Source organism: Sesamum indicum, linkage group LG1, assembly GCF_026168435.1.
Source record: "Sesamum indicum cultivar Baizhima isolate 11 linkage group LG1, ASM2616843v1, whole genome shotgun sequence".
Taxonomy (NCBI): Eukaryota; Viridiplantae; Streptophyta; class Magnoliopsida; order Lamiales; family Pedaliaceae; genus Sesamum; species Sesamum indicum.
Genome location: NC_142657.1, coordinates 11,888,425 through 11,913,207, shown reverse-complemented (window position 1 = coordinate 11,913,207; position 24,783 = coordinate 11,888,425). Strand labels below are relative to the sequence as shown.

Below are 24,783 nucleotides of genomic sequence, written 5' to 3'. Positions count from 1 at the left end.
CTCTCTAGGTAGTGGGGGACGCCTCCCTAACCCCTATCGGATGCCTAATAGTTGCAGGACCGTCCAGATCTTCTGATCCCTCAGCGAATACCCCTGCAGAATAGCATTTCATCAAACACCTCCTCAAGGAGGCTATCTCCTAGATTGATAGGAGCCATACGACAGATGATTACATCATTAGTTTGGGAGCAGTTGATGGTTGTAACGCGCGTATCTGCAGTAATCCATATGGAGGCCCAAACGATCGTTGAGGAGGAAACCCCCCAAGCTCGAAGATTAGTGGCCCCCCAGGGGGGCCGGATTGACTCCCACACATCCCAGATAGGATTCCACCTCAATGGATAACCCGTCTAGAGTGTTTGCAAAAGAGATTGCAGGACATCCAACATCAAGTCATGGGAGCGCCCTTGGAGGAGCATCGTGGGGTTCTCTTCATTGAGGGGGTCATGATGGATGAACTCCCCTTGAGTTGCCGAACTCCTTCCATCATAGAGTATGATGATACTACGGATTCATAGGAACATTTGTCTCGTTTTGAGAATGCAACCCTCTTACACAGATATACTGATGGAATCCAACGTCGAGTTTTCATCACTACTTTTGCAAGGCCAACTCAGCAATGGTTTAACCAATTTGCTTGTGCGAAAATTGGAAGCTTTCAAGAATTTGATCATTGTTCCTACATCAGTTCACTAGTAGCAGGAAACACCGAAAGATAGAACACAACCTCTTCTCAATCCGTCAAAAGGACAAGGAGTCCCTAAAGGATTAAATTCACCGATTTAATACTGCAGCTTTGGAAGTGCCCAATGCTACCCAAGAAGTCAAGACTAACACCTTCTATCAAGGACTCCCGGACGAAAACTTTTCAAATACTTGGCCAAGAAGCCTGCCTCTAGATTTAACAAACTCTTGGATTGGGCTACTACATACATCAACATGGAAGATGCTCAGGCTTCAAAGAGAGAGGGACGCGGTGAGAAAAGGAAATAGTTTAAGGATGATGCCCTTCCAAGGAATTAAGATCAAAATTCCGAGACAAGCAGTCACCATTCCAGAGAGGGAATCCAGTGTACACCCCTTTGAACGCCCCCATCACTCAAGAGCTCATGACCGTGAAGGTAAATGTCTACTTGCCTATCCCAGAACGGCTAGAGACGGTCCCGTTCAGCATACTATGAAAGAATGCTGATTTTTAAAAAAATAAGATAGAGCAACTCGTACAAAGGATACTTGCAAGAATTAGTGTGTCGAGAATAGGTTCAAGGTATAGGCCCTTACCAGAAGGGAAAACCCCCTTAGGAACCTAGTCTAGATCCTCTACAAAAGGAACTCATAAACCCTCAAGGAACAAACACCCTAAAGGCCCTAACCACCCTCGAAAAAGAGTAATACGCATGATTCTAGAGGACCCATGGGAGGAAATTCACATAGAGCCAGGAAAGCGCAAATCAGAGAAATAGAGAAATGCACCATAAATGAAATACTAGACATGGAGGCAGTGGAGGACCCCCATAATCCAATTCGGGCACATTGAAAAAACTGGGTTTCTATCCCTCACAATATTGCACTGTTCATTACAACTACTTTAGCCAATTACAAAATAAATCCAATCTTCACGAATTCAAGCAGTTCTGCTGATATTTTATTTGGCAGGCATGCGATCAAATACAATTAGGGGATAACTCCTTGGAAATAGTGGATACTTGTTTATATGATTTCGCGGTAGAGGGGGTACATCCCCGAGGCATGATATCACTCCCTCTATTTTAGGAATTGTGCCTTTTGGAAGGATCTGCCTTGTGAAGGATTTGGTGTTACGAAGGGTGGATGCTCTGAAGCTAGTAAGTAAATTAGATCTCAAATGGGAAGGACCATACAAAATCACAGGGATAATGGGACATGCCTATGCACTAGAAGACCCTAAGAGACACCCCCTAAAATAACCGTGGAATATACATAACCTCAGGAGATTTTAAGTTTGAATTTTAGCAAACATCCTTCTCATGCTTCTCAACCCTACCATCTAGGCAGGCATCCCCCTAAACCAACATCTCTCAAACAAAGGTTCCTTCCTAAACAAGTAATGCCCTACAAACAAGTAATCCCCCAAGAAAACTTTAACCATCCAGACAAGTAGTTTCCATAATATTCTCTACTTAGAATAAAAAAAATCTTACTACATACTAGCAAATTGAGGGTTTATTGCCTTACAAGTGTCACTTGAAAAATAAGCTTTACTAGAAAGCAGGCACATTATCTCTCAAAAACCCATGGATATAAACAGACATGATTATCATATTAAAGCTCTTTTCTCAAACAAACATCCGCATTCTTTCTTCCTCTCAAACATCCTTACTTAAGGACAACTATGCTTCAGATGGAAAAAAATACATAGGAAAGAGTAACTCTATCTCATTTGCCATAAACTGTCATCCCCTAATAGGATAGGCAATAATAAGCAAGAAGAAAAAACAAGCACACCATAAAATAAGATGAAGACGGTAAACCCTGCTCACAATTATAACAAACCAAGTAGACGACAAGCCTTCAGAATAATTATCTGAAAGTAAAGTAGAATGCATATAAATCTCCCTACAAACCAACAGCGGAGGGCAGAAGAGTATCTTAAAAATAGGTAAAGTAAAATTATCTCATCCCTAGCCAGGGTGGGGAAATAACAAAAGAAAAAAAAAACTTTAAATGCAGGGGGAAAGAGGGATACATCATTTTTCTTACTCCACATATGGGGACTTCTCTTAGGTCCTGGCTAGCTCTTGCTTTGGAGGGGTGGTTTCCTCAGCTACTGACTCCTCTGAACGGGAAAGGACATTGCCAGGGGCAGGGACTGGTGATCAGGGTTCCTCTTCTGAGGCATCCTCCTCTATAGCCACAAGCAAGGCAAGAGAGGGCACAAACAGTTAGAGGGTGGGGGCAGTGGGTTCTGATTGGTTATCAGGGGAATGAACATAAATAGTATAGCTCAGAGGGAACCTATATTGGTCCATCAAACAACGAACATAAAAAATTTTAAGGAAAGAGGGGTCCCAATCCCCCACAGCAAAACCAATCGCCTTCTCTTTTTCACCAGTTGCTTTGGGCTCCTGCCTCAAGAGGAGCTCTCTTCCTCCTTATTCTTCCTAATGTCTTCCTCCTCTTCTTATGAGGATTCATATAACATACAACGTCGAGCGGTGGCGGCCTGCTTCAGACTCCATCTCTGAGTCTCATGTAATAAGATAAGCCAAGATCCGTCTCCCTAGAGGTGGCCTCAGAAAGATCGTCATTGACTAACGCCCACAAATCGCATGGATTTTTCCAAAAAAGCCACAAATAAAAAATAGAGCTTGAGAAGAAGAAAATCAAGAATAAGATGGGGATAATAAGAGAAAAAGAGAACTTACAGAAGTAGGGAAAGAAGTAGACGAAATGCAAAACCTCTAGAGTTAAAGATCTGTTTCCATGTCGTGGGTGGAATGAGGAAAGAAGAGAAAGAGATATTACTAAGAAAGAAGATGAATAAATGGGATGTGGCTACCCATGTTTATGCCAAATAACTGTCGCTAATTGAGCAGTTACAAGAGGTCACTCGTGGGGGCGGTTACCTTTAACTACCCCTTAAAAGAAGAAGGGTGGCGGACAAGCGCACAACCCCAAGGCAGGCTAGGTTCTAGCCATCAAATACTATCTGACAAGGTTGTTACCAAAATTCGAGGGGTTTGTCTCCCTTCTCTTTCCAGAGGAAGGATTCTCTTGCAGAGGACATTTTCTGAGAAGGGGGCAAAGGCATCTCTACAGGGATCTCTACTCTAAGGATGATTATGTGAACTTTATCCTCTTTAGAGTGGGGGGGACTGAATGATATGACCAAAAATGGTTAGCCTAATACAAACAAAAAAAAAAAAACCAAATAAAACAGGAGACTCTAAGAAAACTGTCTTCTCAACTAAGGCCCAAGGGGGATGAAGTCCAAGCAGGGAGTCCATTGATCCAAAGGGTCAAGGGGGACAATGCCACCCTATCCACTAGAAGGACGTTTGCCCAGCTGGCGGTAAACTATTCAAATAAAAAGATGATAAGGACACATACGTGGACAACTACCCCTAGGAAAATGGAATATGGCCAGCAGAACTGCTGCCCTGCCTTGATCTCTCCCAACCAAGTTAGATTCTCTTGGACCTCTCCAACTGACACTGATTTTGAAGAAGGCTTATCCACAACAATCGCCTCCCCGATTCCCTGGAGACAAAACTCCTCACTCACTGGGGTACTTTAGCTATAAAAGCAGGTTTGCCACCCCCAACCGAGGGCAATGTTTTTTGATTCACCTAGCTAATATTTCTATCACACGTTTTAATCTTGATCATTCTCTCATTATAGCTTGTTATCTCGATTCTACACATTTTTCTTTTAACTTTATCATTCCACAATCGCATACTAACTTGAACGTTGGAGTGATATTTCTTTTGTAGGTCCCTATTTCAGATTTATGAAGGGATTTGGCCCACAAAATCTCAAGTGCACGAATCGTTCCATACATGTGGTTTTTGCACACATCAATGGTTAAAGATGTTTGTTATGCATTAATCGATTTCAAAGGAAAAAAAAAGGTTAGTAATGAAATGAAAATAGGAAATAAGTTATTAAGATAAGATTTTTGATACATTTGATAAGGGAAAATGTATAGTTTGAAAACTTGAGTCAATTTATTTTGATTTATTTAATTCATTTGTTTGGTAAGTAATAGAGTATGGGAAATAAATGGTCAAATTTAATGACTCAATAATTGATAAACAATAAATTATCTATGTAATATGTATTTCTATTTTAAATAGGAGATGATTTAATATTTTTCATATACATTAGATTAAAAAAAATCAACAATTTTTTACATAAATGTGACTTATTATACACTTAAAAAATAATAACATCAAAACTAACCCACCCCCCCCCCCCCAAAAAAAAAAAAAACATCATACATAGTGATGTGCATAACAATTAGTTGCCCAAAGAGGGCCAACCCATTCAAAAAGAAGAAAGAAACGCAAATTGGCAAAGGGAGGAATCCCAAGACATTCCTCTACTCAGACCATGATCAAAGCCTAACAAAACATTCGGCCCAAAAGGCCTGCGTGGCAGCCCATGCTCCATCGTGCATCCAGTTGGCTTAGGAGCAGCTACCTTGGAACCACATCAGCGCTAGTAATGAAAGACTCCCTGACGGCTGGGACTCCTTGGAGATGAGGGAAGTTTCTCCAAAGCCTTGGACTCCTTGGCGGCTAGGACTCCCTAGCGTTTAGGAGTCCTTGCTGATGAATGGTCCCCCTAAACTCGGAGATAAGCATTCAACAACAAGATTGATAAAAGATAAGAATAGTTATGGCTTATCCAGACGACCCTTATGCATAAGAATAAGCTGGCCCAAAGAGGTCTAATCGATCTAAAAAGAAGAAAGAAACGAGAGGCCTGTAACATCCTAAGAAGCTCAAAGGGAACTGTTAGGCCTCCCTGGCAAGTGTCTTCCAAAACAGATTGGCAAAGAGAGGAAACCCAAGATATCTCCCTACTAGAACCATGATCAAAGCTCAATAAAATATTTGACCCAAAAGGCCTGCATGGCAGTCCATGCTCCACCGTGATATCTAGTTGGCTTAGGTATCAGCAGCCACCTTCGAGCCATATCAGCCCTAGTAAGGAAGGACTCCATGACGGCTGGGACTCCTTAGAGATGAAGGAGGTCCCCCAAAGCCCTGGACTCCTTGGTGGCTAAGGCTCCCGAGTGGTTAGGAATCCTTGCTGATGAAGAGTCCCCCAACTTGGAGATAAACATGATCGACAGAAGATAAGAACAGATTATGACTTATCCAAACGGATTATCCATTTCTCCTCGAGAATGAAGGAAACGTGTAGAGCCCCATCCCAAGGGGACATCCCCAATAAATATAAGTTTACTCCTCCATACGAAAGAGACCTCCCAGACACTCTCTAACGTCTTTCACATTCCTAAGCTTTTCTCACTCTCCGGACATCCCCCGCACTTCCCTCACACTTCTCTTACTCTCTAAATCATCTCTCTCACTCTCTAAACAACCTCTAAGCAATTTACAAGCACATTATCACTTGTTCTTACATTTTTCACTGACTTTATTCACCATACCTCTATTTCAATTACATTTATTTACTTTTTTTACTTTATTTAATCTCAAATCCAATACTGACTTGAGCGTTGGATTACTAACGCCCTTTTTGTAGATTACTCATTCAGAATTTGCATTCACTTCGATCCAAACTTTGAGCATAATGTAAATCTATTAAAAATTTATATATTTTTTGAACGTATCACATCATCAAACATCAAATAGATGCACACTTCTAATAAATGGTCAATTATATTAAACATAGTATCAAAATACATTTGGAATCATTAATTTTCCAGCCCATTCCCATACATCAATTCAATCTTCTAAATACTACACCTAATATTTATTACATCCCAGTGTCATATGATTGTCACATATTTATTTTGAAAAATGGAAAAATATATGGCAATTATTCATATATTAAGTATACAAAATTATCTACTGCAATAATATGATGTATCAATGAGATCTTGCTCGATTGATAAGGTTGTGCCTCACAATTAAAAGGTTATTATTTTGTCTACTTTTATAGTAGTCTTTTATTTTCTTGTCTTATTTGAATATATTAATTGATTTGAACTAATAATGTATTGAATCAATTAATTTAATTTGAATGTATTAAATAATATAATAAATTATATGCTAAGTATATCTGGCAAGGCTACAAATACATTAATAGTTAATAAATTTAACTTTTGGAAATGGGAAATGGTAAATTAATATAGGGATAAACAATTGCCACATTCTCATATCCATAAACTTATTACAATTTAAACCTAGACAAGAATTAGGGTTGGGTTTTCCCTTTTGTTTTCCTAGGTGAGTTGTGAATGTGCCTAGGAATTATCTCCACTCTAAATTAATTTCTTTATTTGCAAAATCAAATAGTTAAGTTTTCCTTCTTCAGTGCCCTGTTGTTTGATTTTGGCTTCCATTTTCATAATTCCATCCAGATATTCACATAATCCTCATACTTTCCAAAATTTTAAGACAGCTCGTCAAAACATAATTACTACTATAAAACCACACCTGAAATTGCAATCCCACTTAAATCTTGTCCGATTTTTTGCTGTATTCATAGCACACAGGGAGAGGCTCCTGTTTCCATTGCTGTTGGAGGCGCAAACAAGGTAAAGATTCAAACTTTTGCGTTCAAATGAGAGCATTTGTATGTATGTATATATGTATATATGCTGCATGTATCGCTTTAAATTTCTTTAGCATTAATTTAAATTTGTCTGAAATATTTCTTGTTTGTAATTGATTGTCCCTCAGAGAGTAAAAAAAAAAAGAGGAAAGAACCCGGAAAAGTTTTAGGCTGAAAGGTAAAAAAGAAGTAGAAGTTAATGGAAGAATGGAGAGAGTTAAGAGTTGATGAGGGTGATGGGAATGCTAAAGGGAATAGTGGGTTCGGTTTTGATCTTGATTTTGAAATAGAGAAATGTCGTTTTGATTCATGTAAGGAGAGACTCAGGGGTTTGTTTGATCAAGTGCTTGTTGGTTTTATGAGTGAGAAGTCTGGTGGCAAGAGCATTAGGCCTATTCCGGCGTTGTGTGGTGATGGGCGGCCGGTTGATTTGCTTAAACTTTTTTGGGTGGTGAGGAAAATTGGTGGACATGATGTTGTTTCGAGAAATAACTTGTGGGGATTTGTCTCGGAAGAATGTGGATTAGGATTCCGGGTGATTCCATCCATTAAGTTGATTTATATGAAGTATTTGAAGGAGTTGGATCAATGGCTACAGCAAGTGTTCAGCAAGAGAGATTTGGAGGATGGACAAAATGGACTTGTCCAAAAATTGGATTTGTTGTCTCGGGAGTTGGAAACTAGGTTTAGAGGTGAGTTAAGGGACGGGCAGGAGCAAGGGAAGCAAGAGAAAGTAGGCAACTTTGTGAAACATGCTAAGGACAGGGCAAACGTGTTATGCAGTGGTGCTGATCACTCTCGGCTATCTGTTGGAAGGGTTGCTGAGGGTATCATTTGTAAGGCACATGGCAATATAGACAGCAGCATTGATGATTATTTTACAGAATCAACCAAGAAGATGGTAAGAAAGGCTGTGAATGAATCAAATGGTTTTTGTAAAGGAGAAATCGATGATGATGGTGGAAAGTCTTGCGATGAAGACAGCGATAACATTGTGGCATCAGCAAAGAAAGTCATTGAGAAAGTTATCAACAAAATCCTTAATTGTGGAGAAACTGTTGCTGTTGCTGCTGTTGATGATGAAAGATTTTCTGTCCAAGATAATACTGATCTTTGTGTGGTAGCTAAGAAAGTTGTCAAGAAAGTGATTAGTAAAACACATGATCTTTCTGACAACACTACTCATGATAAAGATAGAGTCAGTGTTGAACAGAGCACTGATACAGCTATTCTAGCCAGAAGTGACGTCGGAGATGTGCTGGATTCTAGGAAGAGAAAAAGACAATCGCATTCCTCTAGAGGAATGCTAAACTGGTTGAAAGATGTCGCAAAACATCCCAATGATCCTTCACTTGGTATACCAGAATGTTCCAAGATGAGTGACTATGGGAATGAAGAGTTGTGGGTCCAAGCTCTGTTAGTTCGAGAAGCATTGCTGATACAAAGACCTGCTACAAAAGGAGGTGAAAATCTCCTGAAGGTAAAAGCTTTATCTATTGGTTGATTGTTTTCGCTGATCTTATATATGGAATATCCTAAATGTAAATCATTAGATTTTTCCCATAATTATTCCCTGTTTTGAGCTTTAATTTGTATATTCAGTGCAATACCAAAGTAACCTGTGTAATCTTTTGCGATCGTTAACTACGTTATATGTGGCTATCTTGATTTTGTTTTCCACTTCAGTAAGGAGGTTTAGTTGGTCCTAGTTGGCTGGTGCGAATTCCTAGGTTACATACTCTTACCATATTTATCGCAATAACATGGAGGGCTGGACTGTAAGAAAACAATAATATCAGAATACACATGGTCCTTTCTCCCCAAAGCTGAACATGGCTGTCGAAATTTCAGCAGAATAATGACCTGGCATATAGTTTAGCAGCAATTATGTTCATACGCCACAATAGCGAGATTCTATTGAAATAACGAGTTTAACTGCAAATAATCTTGAAAAGCAAAAACTGTAATTAATTCAGGCTGTTTATATTTAATTTAATCTTTTGGAAGTTGGATGGCTGAAATGAAGCAGGGAAAGGTCTCATGGAATTACCTTTCTTAGTTTTCATATAGTCAAGGTCCTGTTCATTGCCTCCCATAGGCCCCTCCTAAGAAGGCTTATAGGAATTACAGTATGCCACATATTGAATAGCTGAATGGGAATATTCACATGAAACAATTAAATATAAAATCAAGTCAAAGCGCCCTAATTATGATAAAGTTTGATACTGCTACAGCAGTTTTAGTACCTGATTGCAAAATGAGATGCGTGTTGGACATTGAAACTTTGGAGACCGAGCACGAGCAGATGGTCAGGGGAGAAAGTTTATGCATGCATGAAAAAAGTCTTGACTTGATTATTCTTAATTAATTTTCCATTTTCTGCTTATTCCATATGGTGGCTATAGTACTAAGTTTTGGTTTCAGGGATCATCTTAAATTTAATCTTTGAGTTATGAATGATTGAAGTTTCATAAAGTGTTTTTCATGTGTACAGACTGTAATGAAGGAATTGTTATGCTGAGCATTGATCCTCACAGCCAATCTCTTTCTATTTTGGTGATGCTTAGGCAGTCTAAATCTTATATGATGTATATTGTTGTTTCTTCAGTTGGTCGTTTTTATCATAGGGTCAGTTAAATAGACCGGTGTCTTAAGAGGTGTTTATGGGGCAATTTCAAGCGCTGGCAATCAGAGAATGCCTCCGGGCAATCCTAATGCTGGGGATGTTTCTCTTGTAGGGAGTGTGTTTGGGTCTAAGCTCGGGCTCGGGGCGCATGCCTTTGCTCTCCTAAGTGTTAAAAATCATTGAGAGTATGCACCTGAGATGAGTGATTAGAAACTCCGGTTTTTTCTTCCTGTAAAGTTCTAGAATATTCAGATGGAAAAAATTTTGTCAGCACTTTCGGAAGATCAAATTTTATTAGGAAACATTAAACATTAATCTTTTTCAAGAATCATCTTACTTATTACATAGTTTTGATATTTATCAAACTGTTATCTTATTATACTAATTTAACATTTCAAGAGCTAGAAATGTCCAACGTCCTTAGTTTGCTCTTTTTTTCCATTTGGATCTCAAGTTTTTACCATAATCTTTTTCCTACTAGGTTGCTTATTTTTTTAGCTTATGTTTTATATTAATATTCTTATATAAAACTCAGCGTTGTCACAACACCTCTAATGGAAATTAAGTTAACGAAATGTTTGACACAGTTCGGAAAAGGAGGATTATCTAAAGTTGATAGAAGACATCATAGTAAGTTGCATGGCATGCACAAGAAATTGAAGTAATGGAGCAGAAAGTAGCTTCCTATAATGTCCGCATTTTTCTTTTTTTGTTTAACTAAAGCAAAGAAAGAACAGAACAATTGAATATGTAAAATGGACTTAACAACTACATCAGTTACAGGAGTACACATGAGAATTTGTGTACATTCATAATATCTATCACCAAATCTAATTTCTTCTGGAGAATTTTGGATACTTAAAGCATCACCACCATAAATCATTCTCCATTTTTGTGGATGTTATTGGAATTTTACATCGAAAAGCAATGGTTTACATGCAGGCTGCAATCAGAGGTTGTTAGGTGGTGCTTGGGGTGTGCGCCTTGCCTTTGAGGATAATTATATGATACACTAGAATAGTTGCAATGATGTAATAAATTGATAATGGTATAAGAGCATGATTCTAAATAACGTATTGGAAGTTTTGTGCAAGCGGAAGCAGCTTAATTTTTAAAACTACAAGCATTTAGGTGAGCTTGGGAGAATGAAGATTATAAGTTGTATGCATGAAAGAAGCGGATAATATTTCAATTATGCTTAGACATTAATTTCTCTTCTAACTTCTAAAATAATGTCTTGTGGATGATTGTATGAGCTTTAGCATCACGTAAGTAGATACGGACATAGATAATTTAATATAGACACCAACCTTTTGTTGGCTATGAATGGCACCTTTTATCTCTGATATTTAAACTTCGAAAGGTTACTCGTATGAGGTCCCTTGTGATGTCCTGAACCACTAAGATCTACTGATGAACGTCCGGTAAATGATCACCGGGTTACTTTGGATCCAACTGTTTTCATTCCTTTGGAGGTAACTGTCTAAGAATGCTTCGGCAGTTTGTGCTTGTCTTGATTAAGCATTTGAATGGAAAACAACTGGTAGTTGATGTGATATCTTATTTCCCCTTTCAAAGTGAAATGTTATGTTATTCCTATTCCGCTTAATCTAAGTTAAAAATCTTCCCATATTTTCAAAAGAGTAGAAAGAATCTTTCTTGATGAAGTACAATATCTTATATTCGGTAAGACAAAGCGCCGTGAGAAGTATTAGTATTCTGATATGATGTGGCGAGGTTCGCTTTCTTATTCTAGCAAACTAATTAATGATGTGCTTGTTGGAGGGTCGAATGAGTCATCACAGCAGATATTTCTTCATTTATCTTGAAGCTAGGAACTCTTTTCTATTTAATTTATAAGTAAACTCGTATAAGACAGAATAGTTTCTGCGGTCACAAAGTATACGACTATGTCATGCTGTTTCTAGGAAGCAAAGAGATACGGGAGTTATTGTTCTTGAAATTATTATGTGCAAACATGCTCTGTGGACATGTGTTTTAATTTTGATATATATTTTTTTATGCATCAATTCTTTGATGTGCAATTGCGTCTAAATTTGTATTGAGAGTGTCTTGGTCTGGACCAGGATCAGCAGAAGAAGCCAAGAATGCATCCTTCAATGTACGAGGATGATGTTCCCAGTCACCAATCTACAGAAAAACTAAGATGCAGCAAGAGGGTACCTTCTTCGACAAAATCTTACTTATGTCCATGTTGCAGTTCATCTTCAGCCCCTCAAAGCAAGGACATTGTTCATCAAGCGGCAGAAGCAGGAAATAGCCCGAAAACACCTGCGAAATTAGTCATTGCAGATGTTGAGGAACCACCTATAAACTCGAATGAACATAAGTCGTCTGATGTGCCAGCTGAGAAACAAGTTTCTCTGGGTCCTCTCTTTCAAGCTGAAGTTCCAGAGTGGACTGGCGTGCATGCTGAGAGCGACTCCAAGTGGCTGGGCACAAGAATGTGGGCTCCGGAAGACGGTGAGAGAAACTCGACAAATCAATTGGATCCCATTGGGAAGGGAAGGCAGCAGCAGTGCAATTGCCCATTTCCCGATTCTGTTGAATGTGTTAGGTTCCATATTGCCGAGAAGCGTTTTAAACTAAAACAAGAACTTGGTTTGCTCTTCTATCGTTGGCGATTCGATCGCATGGGTGAGGAGGTTTCCCTTTCTTGGACCGAAGAAGAGGAAAAGCGATTCAAGGATATGATGAGGTCATACGCTGCTTTCTCAAACAAGTTCTGGAACACTGCTTCAAGATTCTTACCTTCCAAGACGCGGGAAAAACTAGTCAGCTACTACTTCAACGTTTTCCTTGTCCAGCGCAGAAGTTATCAGAACCGTGTAACTCCAAAAGACATTGACAGTGATGATGACGAAAAAGAATGCGGGTCGATAGGCAGTAGTTTTGGATACCGAGCGCTCTATACACCCGGCCCAAAGTTGATATCATGCACCCTGAATAAGGAGTCCACCGAATTTGTGTAGTCAAATCAAAAGGTTTGTGCTTTCTTCTGCAGCCCATACAGAATTACTTTCTCTATTATGTTTTGTTACAGTATTCTATATTTATCAATCTAGACTCATACAACAAACTACATATAGCGATTTGGTGTTTGAAGAAGTTGTCTTGTTGAATTCTGGATTGTGGTAGATCATCGTAAAGCTTTCATGTTCCGAGAGCAACAATTTTGAAATAGCTTTTTGGTCAATCCATGTAATGATAACTCTGGTTCCCTTGTAAATACTTCCTAGTGACTGTCAAATGCCAGATTTTCCGAGTTTGGCTGTAGTTAGCATCTTGACGAAGATGTTTGCTTGTCGTGTTAAAATTGTGTGTTTTGTTCTCTTTACTTCAATGTTCGTATTTCGCCAATGCTATTTCAGATTGAAGTGCTGCTCCGTCGAGTTCACCTGCATGCTTGTGTGCGTCTGACCATTCGTTTGCTCGTTTGTTAGTTCAACATCTACTGCATGGTGAATGTCACTGAATATAACTGGAACATCTCTAGTTTGCTGGTGGTTCAATTTGTCTGCATGTTTATGGTGGATCCTAAAATTGCTACTCTGTCGAACGATGCTTTAAAACCTGCTTCTCCATTAATGCAACTGATAACATTTGTTTTCTGAAATGAAAGCACCTGCCCGAATTCTAGCTCGGATCAGGTCTGGCCAAATTTGAAACAATCAGATGATAACTGTATTATGCTTAGATACGTAATTGATTTATAATTCAAGAAGAGTGAGGTATGGTCTAGTCCGGTGAAAAATCTTCCAGGCACTTGATACAGCTACTTGGAAGTTAAAGCAAGTATAATTATTCATTACAGTCTTCGTATAAGCTCGAATATCTTATAAGATACTTTCAAAGTTTATAAAATGTTTGTATCTTTTTTTAAGATCAGTTCACGAAGTGTTTGCATAAAATAAGATTATAGAGCTAATAAAACATCAATAATAACAAATTTATAATAAATTTCAACGAGTCTGTTAAGTTTTTAAAAAATATGTTATTAATTCCTTATTATTTTTTTATAAGTTCATAACATTTTATTTTTAGAGCTTATAACTTTTTTTCTAAGAAATTTATCAAATAATTTATAGCATCTTATAAGTTTTCAGATATCTTATAAAATGTTTTAAAAAATTTATAAACTCGCCCGACCGCTGACATCCTTTGTGGAAGTACAATAACATAACTCGGGGTTTTTTGCAGAAACATTTTCCTGCAAAAAAAAATAAATGAGATAGAGAGAATTAAACTTATAGTTAAATAACATTTAATGTTATATAGTCTTCTACAAGCTATTTTTTAATCTATTATTGAAGGACAAAATCACAAAGGGATGAGGACTAAGACCCCATCAAAGATATCTTCACAATCACTTCTCTAAATTTTAATATAATTATGCAAATTCTTTATAATTTGAAAAATTACATTTTATACTCTTGATGTCTGTCTTTGTACAATAAATAAATTTATTGATTGGTCAAAATTCACTAAATTTACTAATACTAGCAAAAAAGTTGAAAATTTCATCAAATTTGCTGATATTAGCAAAAAAGTTGAAAATAAATTCATATTTACTCCCGATTGACTTATAATACATTTATTGCAAGTCAAACAAATCGTTTCTGACCAAAATACTCTTGTAAAAATGAAGATATACCTTCTTACATCCGTTAGCATGTGAAGATATATACAAGTAATTTAGTAATATTATTTTGGGATAAATATAGATTCTTATTTAACTTTTTTATTAAATAATGACTGACGGACAGAAATATAACATATATTCAAATTATTAAATGAAAATTTTCCAACTACAAAAAATTTTTAAAAGAGAGCAATGTAAATTCTTTATTCTTTTGGATACCTACAACACTTAATTAATTTATATTCCCTATATGATAAGGTACAAATACAATAATAGTACTTAAAATTTGGAGTACATAATTCACATCTTCCTTTTTAGGGAGGCTAAAACTATGTCCCCCGTGACCAAACATTTACCCACCTTACTCGTTTTCAAATGCACACCAATCTTGATTCATAGTGCCCACCATCACTTACATACTTTTCTATACTTTATTATCATGGAAAATATTTAAGGAAAATTCAGATTGGAATTATAGATTCCACATAAATGGTGCATGAAAAATACTTTCAATAATTTATGTATAAGCATTCTTTTATTTATTTATTTATTTTTTGAGTGTTCATTCTCTAATCTCCACTACAGATCAAAACATGCCTCTGTTGTCGCTTGCATAAATGTTGTGGAAAATGATGTGATTTGTGTTTATAATCACATCTCAAAATAACATTAAAACATAAAATATTATTATACATATTATGACAATTACATATAGTACGGAAATGAACGAAATAAAATTAGAAATTAGAAAAGCTGCACCGATGGAGAGTCACGACACTTGTCGCTGACCTAAAGCCATGATTGCCTCCCTACGTGCAGGTTTTAACGACTGACCATGACTCCAGGATAAAACCCCATTAGCTCTCAACAGTGTCTCATCCCATGTGCACGACCACGAGGAGACTAGGAACCAGTCCACAGTCACGTTGCAAAACTCTACAAATACTTGTGGGAGTATAAAATATTTCTCAATTCATAAGCCATATAAAATCTATATCTCTCTCAATGTGCCAAATGAAAAAAGGCTAATGACCCTTTAAATAGTTATAAGAATTTGACTGTTATAAAATATTAAGTGGCCTAATTAAAACTCATAATATTATAATAAATTCAATTATAAATAGGTCACATAAATATATAAAATGTAACGGTCAAATATTTATTAAACCTTATAAATCCACAATTAAATCATCATAATAATGGGGCCATAAACCTCAAATAAATATCAAATTAAACTGGCACATTAAGATCAAATAAAGTGTTGGAAATAATTTGACAACGTAGAAAAGTTTAAAGCTTATTTCCAATAATAAATACTTGGGAGGTATTTGCATAAAATTTATGATTTTTCAAGACTGCTTAATCATACAAAAAAAAGAATGGATAAGTAATTAAAATGTAAAAATTGGGTTTGCTTTGAAGTGACAATTACAAGTAGAAAAAATATTAATGTGGAAGTGTTTGGTAAAAAATTTGTAGTATTAGTTAATTTATAAGAATTACCTAACTGCCTTCGTCACCGGGGTACGTAGATTTTGGTTTTTATTAAAATTGAGTATTTTTTAAGTATATAAAAAAATAATTAGTCAAGAAGATTCATAAAAACGTTCAACTTATTTACAAAATATCTTAAACTGGAATAAGAGCATTCTCACCGGCTTGCAACTTTCAACTTATTTTAGTTTAATTTAAGAGAAACATAAACAAAAGTTTTGTTTTCAAACACTTTCATTCTGCTTAATTTAAATTATAATTTGAAAAATACTTATTTAAATTTTTGCAAACACCCTCTAAAAATGACCCATTAAATGCAATCCTCATATTGATAGAAAGAATAAAAAACATCATAACCATCTAACTAAAGATGACCTCGTTCTTACCAATTGAATTAACAATAGTTGGAAGATAAATATTTTTGTGCAGAGGTTAGTGTTAACCTACAGTGTCAATGCATGTCAAAAGTATTGAAATGTTCCGATAATAACTTTTCAAAGGTCAAAACAATTTGTATTTTAGAAAAACCTTGAAAAATAAGAGTTATGACAAAGGGATTATTAGGTACCTTTAAAATAAGGTAATGAAGGAATATTCATATTTGATGCCCTAAAGAGGCGCCCAACTCAAGAGAGCTCAGAGAAGGTCTAATAAGGAGCCCGAAAATACACGTGGTCCAAGAGGAAATGACTTACGGCCCAAGGCCCCAACAAATGGCCCTTGGGGCGGGTGGGGAACCACAGCAGAAGCCTAGAAGCGCACCCCCAAACCCATGGGAGAGGGTGACCTGGCGTCTATTTTGGCACCAACGTGCCCTCATGCGCAACTGGCGAGGGCCATTTGGCCACCTAAAAGAAGGATAGGCACGCAACTTGTGACGAGGTCCAAGAATCTAGGCAAACTATCTCACTCATTCCAACCACCCCTAGGATTCGGGATCATATCTTGCAAGGAGGCTCATCTGATCAGGAGCCTCAATGGACGTCATCTCCAAGATTTCCTCCATATTTGCTAGAGGCTTATTTGTGGCAACTGCCGGCCCGAGCTGCACTTCATCAATCGACAGGGGATTGAGGCACGAAATATTGATATTTTAAGTATACTATAGCTACACCATAATTCTCTATTGCCTTAATTTACTTAATTTTTATTTTTGTGAGTATTTATTAACTTGAGTATCAAAGTGCTAACGTATTCTTTTACAAGTCCTCGTTTCAAGACTTAAGAAAAATTAGGTCTAAAGATTCCAAGTCAGATACGATCTAAATGAGAAATTTTTTCCTCGCATCACATTGTTGGATAAATTGCAAAAAAAACCCCTTATATTTTAAAATTTTAGCTGAAAACCCCCTATATTAAAAAAATAGGCAAATAACCCCCTGTGTTTTCAAAAATTATACACACTATCCCCTTCCATTAGTTAGATTTAACGGTGTTAAAATTTTTGTTGAATTATCAGTTATACCCTTGTTATGATAGTTCTTGATCTTCAATAGTTAAAAAATCAATGATCCAAATTTAAAATAATATAAAATATATTTTTTTATTTATATATACACACAATTATACATATATATGATTATGTATAAAATTATATATGTAATATATAATACAATATATATGTACAGATGCAGTGATGCTGGGCAGCGACACATTGCTGTGTATAATTTGGGCGATGCGTAAAAGGGGCGACGTTGAGAGAAGGGGGCGACCGCCACCCAAATTCAAGGTGAGGTCTAGTCGCCCACTTCACTAGGCCACCATCGTTGCCCAAATCCAGGTCAATGGGCGGTGGGTGGTGAGTGGCCATCGGCGACAAGGGGGAGGCAAGGCAGGTGAAGGGTGAGGTGTGTGAGCTTTTTATTTTTTTTAAAAAATAAGTAAAAATAATATTTTTTAAAAAATTTAAAAAATAATAAAAATTTAATATTTATAATAATAATAATTTTGAGTTGAATAATTATTTATATTAAATAATATAATTTTAAAAAACTGATATACTATTTTTATGTTTAATTAATATATTTCATGAATAAACACAATTTATTTAAATAGATTTAAACTAAGTAATAGTATAATTTATCAAAATATATTTAGATTAAATAATATTCATTTAATTAATAATATATTATTTATTAAAATATATTTATACGTCAAAAGGGGGGAAGGGGCAAAATGATCATTTGCACACATAGAGTAACCCTTAAAATAGGGCAAAAAATGAAACAAACATGCGAAATAGGCATGTGTCAACCACACCGGGAACAGGCTTGTTTGTTGTATTTAAATAACACAGGGGATTTTTCGCCTATAAAATTAACATAAATTTTTTTTGTGTTATTTCACCAAAACACACAGGTGTTATGCAATTTAACCCATATTATTATTTTTGTTCATATAATAAATATAATTATTTATCCGGTTGCCAATTATTTTGACATGAATGCCATTGTGATGTTTCAAAAAAAATTTATACATTTATCACTTTTCATGACCAACTATTATTAAATAGGTCTAACTGCATCCCATAAATACCATAATAAATGTTATTACACTTTATATTTGATTAATCACTCTTATTAAATAAAAACTAATCATATAATAAATTTTAATATACCTCATATACTATTTGATTGGATATAAATGATCTTGATTCAAGTTAAATTACTTTATTATAAAGGGAGATCCACCTTTTGGTGTCTCATATTTTTTGATCTATCATTTTTTATTTTTTCATATTTAATTTAATTAATTAATTAATTAATTTATCTAATTTCTCACCCTCCCATTATTTTTTGGATCTTTTTTTTTTTAAATTCTCATGCATCTCTCTCCAATACCATATTACTATTCGTTTTTTTATAACCACTTCATTATAAATATAGTATTAATTTATTATTTTTGTATATATTTTATTAAATAATAAACATTTTATTAAAAAATATTAAAAATTATACACGCACATAAAATATGCCACAAATTACCAATCAATTAGAAAACAAAATTATGGGCGTAGCCCATTGGCAAAATTTATGAGCAGAAATATGTTTAAGGATCGATTACTTTTGTTGTTGGAAAAATAATTGATATTGGATAAATAGTTTGATAGCGTAATTGCAAAAGTTTTATCTAATATTCTAAACATTGTTTTAGTGATTTAATTTGTGAATCTATAAAGTGAGTTATTTTTCACATTATAAAAATGATGTAATATAGGAAAGAAACTTTCAAACTATTACTTTTCCCTTTTGTTTATCTATATATATATATATATATATATTATATTTATATTTCTATATATTATGGTTTATCATGGGCCCGATCAGGTCTAATGGTTTTGAAGAGGACCGGAGTCTAGAAAAGGAAATAAGATATATAGCTTATTCAGTTTCATTTGCCAAAGTAAACGACTCTGTTCGATAGTTAATAAAATTGTGTTTTGTATTGAAATGTGGCGTTTAATTAATATAGTTTTAATTAAAATATGTACAGAAAAATATATTTTCGTTGTTTTAAAAATTAAAATTTTTTAAATGAAATTTAATGGTTTAATATATTTTTTGAAAAAATTGTTTTAAGAAAATTTAATCATGTTTATAAAAAATAAAAAAAAATGTTATTTTAATATATGGACAATTATCATTTTTTCTAATATATAGATATGTAATATTTCTGTATTTATACGTATATATCAAAATCTAATTTCATTCTCCACCCGTATCTCCATCGTCCAATCACCTCTCCAAGAAAGTGTACCATTGTTGGAAAGCCCATTCACGGCAAGCATTTTGACACCTCACCCATCGTCAATCTGCAAGAAATCAATTATGTCTATTTCTTTGTTCAAAAAATCCTAATTTGCGCCATCATCTTCTATCCATTTTTTCTCCGCTGTCCAACCACCTCTTGACACGAGCCTACCACTGATGGAAAGCCCATTCGAAGGCAAGCATTTTGACATCACACCCACCACAAATCTCCTAGCCTTCGACAACTTATCTTTATTTTATCATTCGAAAAAATCTTACCCGCGCTTCCGTCTTCTAGCGATTTTCTCTCCGTCGTCCGCCGCACTTTCACTCCCAATCAACACCATTTGAAAGCGGAAGTTCAGGCGGTCATTTTGCACCATCACCCATCTTCAATCTCCCCACTTCCAGCAACTTCTCCTCCTTTCTCATGCAGAAGTCATAGTGCACCTTTTTTTTCTTTTTATATGTAAATTGAATTATATTTTAAAAATATATATATAATTTAATAAATATATGAAGTTATATTTAAATATAAAAATATATTATAATTAGAGTTTTAGAATTATTTAAAAAGATAAGGGTAATTTGGCCCTTGCAATAGAAAAAATGCTTACCCATTTTTATTTTTGGAGCCTATTGTACACTTCTAGAGGGGAGGGAATAATTTGTAATTTTTTAAAAAATACAGAGAGTTATGTAATTTTCTTATCATATGGACATATTTGAATATCAAATAGGGTAATATGAATTTTACTTTACGCGTATAAAAAGTATTTTAGCTAAACCCACAGCTTCATCCCCACTTTTGCTCTTTGATGTCTGAACCGCCTTGACAGCAAACACCGCCCCCCCCCCCCTGCCCCTAACTGCACGCGCATATACGTACACTCGACCTGTATATATATTTTTTCAGCGTACTTGAAAACCCAAGAATCGTGAAGAAAAGAGTAAACAAATAGAAACCATGTCTTCTCCAAGCAAACGCAGGGAGATGGATTTGATGAAACTGTAATAACATCAGGCTTTTGATTTTGTTTTTTTTGTTTGAAATATATATATATATATATATATACATACTTTTTCTTTCTGGTGAAGCTGAGTTTGTATGTAATTATGTTCAGTATTTATGGGTTTTGATTGTTGTGTATTAGGATGATGACTGACTATAAAGTGGAGACGATCAATGATGGCATGCAAGAGTTCTATGTGGAATTCCATGGACCCAAAGAAAGTAATAATTTCCCCAAAAACCCATCTTTATTTTCGTGTTTTCGGCCCCCTCCTCATTTGTGCTGGGATCGGATTGATTTGTGCTGGGTATTTTTGTTTGTTGTGTTGTGATGATGCTCTAGTGTTACTTGAATTCGTGCCTGGGCTGTGTTTGACTTGTTCTACTTTTATGATTAAATGCTGCATTCTTGATAAAACTTTGGTAACTGGGAGCATTGATTGGGGACTTATTTTCTTGCCTGCTCGAATATTCAATAGTATGCTTGGGCATATTGAAATTTGGAGCAGTTTTTGAGCAATTGTTTACATTCTGTGTGTTCTAATTAACGTCTAGTCAAGTTTAATGTATCATATGCTGCTAGAGGTTGTTTAGAATTTGGGTCTAATGATCATTGATCGGCTTCTCTGGTCAATTTGATGGTTGAGCAAGATAGTTGTTGCTGGTAGCTGATATATCTCACTAAAGTGCTTTCAGTTAACTTCTTGTTTGCCAGCGCATTTATAGCAAAAGGGGAACCTTTTTCAAATTGATTGTCTGTAACAGGTCCTTATCAAGGAGGTGTTTGGAGGATACGAGTAGAACTACCAGATGCTTATCCGTATAAGTCTCCTTCCATTGGCTTTGTCAATAAGATTTACCACCCCAATGTGGATGAGATGTGAGTTTGTGAACACGTTACACTCAAATGTTTAGCTTTTCTCGCTGATTCTGTTTTTGCCTTTTGAGTTTGATATAGTGCTTGATGAAATAAAAGTATTAAGATCTATTAATTGTGATCCAGGTCCGGCTCTGTGTGTTTAGATGTGATCAACCAGACCTGGAGTCCCATGTTCGGTAAGTTGAACGGAGCCCTTTTGCTAAGATAAGTAGTTGATTACTCTGCTGCTGCATTTCTCCCTTTAGTATTGAGCAGTGACAATGGTCTTATTAGCTTGATTGAGTTGTTTATCACTTTCCAGACCTAGTAAATGTGTTTGAAGTGTTCCTTCCGCAACTTCTATTGTACCCAAATCCATCAGATCCTCTGAATGGGGAGGCGGCAGCTTTGATGATGCGAGACCGCAGTGCTTATGAACAAAGAGTTAAAGGTAGAATTTTCTTTAGGAGTGCATCTAATTGTTGCTTTTGACTGATATTTGATAAGTGTGACCTAAAGACTTCGCCAAAATGAGTCAACTAATGGTCCTGCTTTTCTTGGTGCTGCATAGTAATTAGAATTGAATCATACATCTTTACTTGTGCTTTTCAAAAGCTTCATGCTTCGCTGTATCTTCTCATGACTCAAGGGTATTAATCTTGAGTATTCCTTTGGATGGGTCGTCCTATACATGGTGGTATGGGTACTTAAGCATTTGAGTATAGTCAACCAGCTCTGATAGTGCTCATCATCCTGGACCTTTGGATTTATTATCTGTATATGATGTCGAACTATCATAGTCTCTTTGTGGAGCTATTTCAGGAATTCACAGAAGCCTGTGGTATTGAAGTGTCTTATTAATCCTATAAATAGTTTCTTGAATATGTATATAAACATTGAAGAACGCATTCTTGTCTCTAACTTCATAAGCTGCATCTTGTTAGAATTTGTTAAAAGTAGTTGTCTAGTTGTCATTATACTAGATGTTAACACCGGTTTTAATCATATGGGGTCGCTGCGAGGGCGCTAATATGTGATCTTTTAAGTACAAATTATGATGGAGAACTCTTCTCTTTGCTAGGATATACAAGGTTTAGTCTCAGGTTTTTGATTGACACTACTTTTTTATGATCCACTACGTGTTTGCGTTCTATAGGAATCACACATTATGATATGTGCACTGGAGCACAAAAACAACGCCAAATCACAAATTTCTAATGAAAAAAATGCCCTAAATAACTTAGAAATTCTCCATTCTTTCCCATTGACTGGGAACCTTGATGCCGCAGGTGCCCTTGGTGCTTTACATTTTGCTAAATACCAAAGAGAGACAGGACTATGTGAAAAAGCAAATGGTTTAATGCTTGCTGTCAGGAAGAAAACTGAACTAGTTGCTTTTGGGCTTTAGTTGCTCGCAGTTAAACTGTTCTCGCCTAGGCCCAAAACCCACCAAATCTCATAGCTTGTTTTGTTTCTCCTTACTTTCTACACTTGATTTGGGATTGCCGAAAAACTTATAGCCTCGATTTTGCTACTTCTGAGACCATTTCATTCTTGAAATCTATTTACAGTTTGAGAGGCACAAACTGTATGGTAAAGCACATTAAATAACTTCTATGTTATAACTAAAAACCGTCTCCGGTGTGGGAAAATGTCATGAAGCTTAAGGTAAGGCTTGGTAGAACTTCAATCTGGCGTCATTTGATTTACATAACCTAGAATGGAAAATGCCGTGTGAACTAGATGGAATTCCTCATGGTATGTTATTAAAATGATAGATTCCCATTTGTCTGTTCAGATGGAATCCATGGAAAGCATGAGCAAGAGCAGTGGAAAAACTAAGCAAAGACTTTTTCCGCCACTTCTCCATCCGCTACTGTTCATTCTCCCATCTTGCTTTCGACTCTGTTTCCTCATAGAAAATACCAATGTTCAAACAAGTACTCGTGGTTTACTAATTTGAGATTTGAACTGTTTAAAAGCATGGCCTCATCAAGCAGACGAATTTTTGCCACCAAAGGTGCATAATATTATACGCGTCAAAGTATTAAGCAAGAAGAGAATGAAATGATGCATGACTACTTAATCATATGTCCTTGCATAATATATATATTGAATATCGTCGTTCCCCCAATTTTTCGTATCAGTTTCTGTATTTGGCATGCCATTGACATGCTTGTTTGCATTTGTGATCCACGTCTGTACCCATTCTTCTTTGTCCATCAAGATCCATGAGATAAAGACTACTGTCAAAGGTTTTTACCACTACTCTTTATACCTTATCTGTTCTTCCTTCATATAGCTGCTTTCTTAGTTTATAATCGACTCTTTCCTGGTGAACCTCACTGTCATTTGGAACGACAAAGGGATTTGACTATCACTTGCTACGAGTGCAGAGTATTGCGAAAAATATGCCAAGCCTGAAGATGCAGGAGTCGCAGGAGAGGAAAAATCCAGTGATGAGGAGTTGACTGAAGATGAATATGCCTCCAGTGACGACGAAATTGCTGGAAAAGTGGACCCATAAGCAAATGAACACAAGGTTCCAACTGTCTGTACATTATATGTCGCTATGTGATGATAGAGGTCGAATCCCTCAAAGCCCATTTGCTGAAAAGGAAAATTTCTGTCATGTTTTTCTCTTAATTTGCACTGATACATCTCATACACATCGATGTGTTCTCTTTTATCATATTGAAGCTGTTTGTTGGCTAACGCTAGAATACATCGTTCTCGTTCAAGCTAATTCATCTGCAGAACGGACTAGTAGTGAAGTTTCTTGATTAGATACGTCCCTAAAACATATGCTTGAGACATGTGTATGTGTGTGACTATGTTTTAATCTTCCTTAAATTCTTGGCATTCATCGGAAGATTCTGAATGGTAAAGGTGCGAGAATTGCGCATTTGGTCCCACATGATAGACAGAGGGTGTTGCATTTTTGGGCCCACAGGTTACAGGTATAGCACATCTTATCGCATAGAATAAAAGTTAAACTACTTTTGGTCCTACAGGGCAAAAAATTGTAGTACATCTGGTCCTATAGACTAAAAATTTGTAGTAAATTACTGTAATTTTTTAGTTTATGGAACC

The 24,783-nt window shown here is 35.9% G+C and overlaps 2 protein-coding genes across 2 annotated transcripts; both read left to right on the top strand.

Annotated features, from left to right (window-relative positions):
• The first annotated feature begins 6,904 nt into the window (after window positions 1-6,904).
• Window positions 6,905-13,210, top strand: LOC105158073 (AT-rich interactive domain-containing protein 2). The gene is made up of 3 exons (XM_011074702.3): window positions 6,905-7,270; window positions 7,416-8,767; window positions 12,001-13,210. The coding sequence occupies exons 2-3, from the start codon at window positions 7,487-7,489 to the stop codon at window positions 12,904-12,906; spliced, it is 2,187 nt and encodes a 728-aa protein (XP_011073004.2). The 5' UTR covers window positions 6,905-7,270; window positions 7,416-7,486; the 3' UTR covers window positions 12,907-13,210.
• A 7,433-nt stretch (window positions 13,211-20,643) lies between these two features.
• LOC105158062 (ubiquitin-conjugating enzyme E2 5) lies at window positions 20,644-24,415 on the top strand. Its single transcript, XM_011074691.3, has 6 exons — window positions 20,644-20,830; window positions 20,974-21,053; window positions 21,597-21,711; window positions 21,835-21,887; window positions 22,013-22,141; window positions 24,087-24,415. The coding sequence occupies exons 1-6, from the start codon at window positions 20,787-20,789 to the stop codon at window positions 24,215-24,217; spliced, it is 552 nt and encodes a 183-aa protein (XP_011072993.1). The 5' UTR covers window positions 20,644-20,786; the 3' UTR covers window positions 24,218-24,415.
• Window positions 24,416-24,783: the final 368 nt, after the last annotated feature.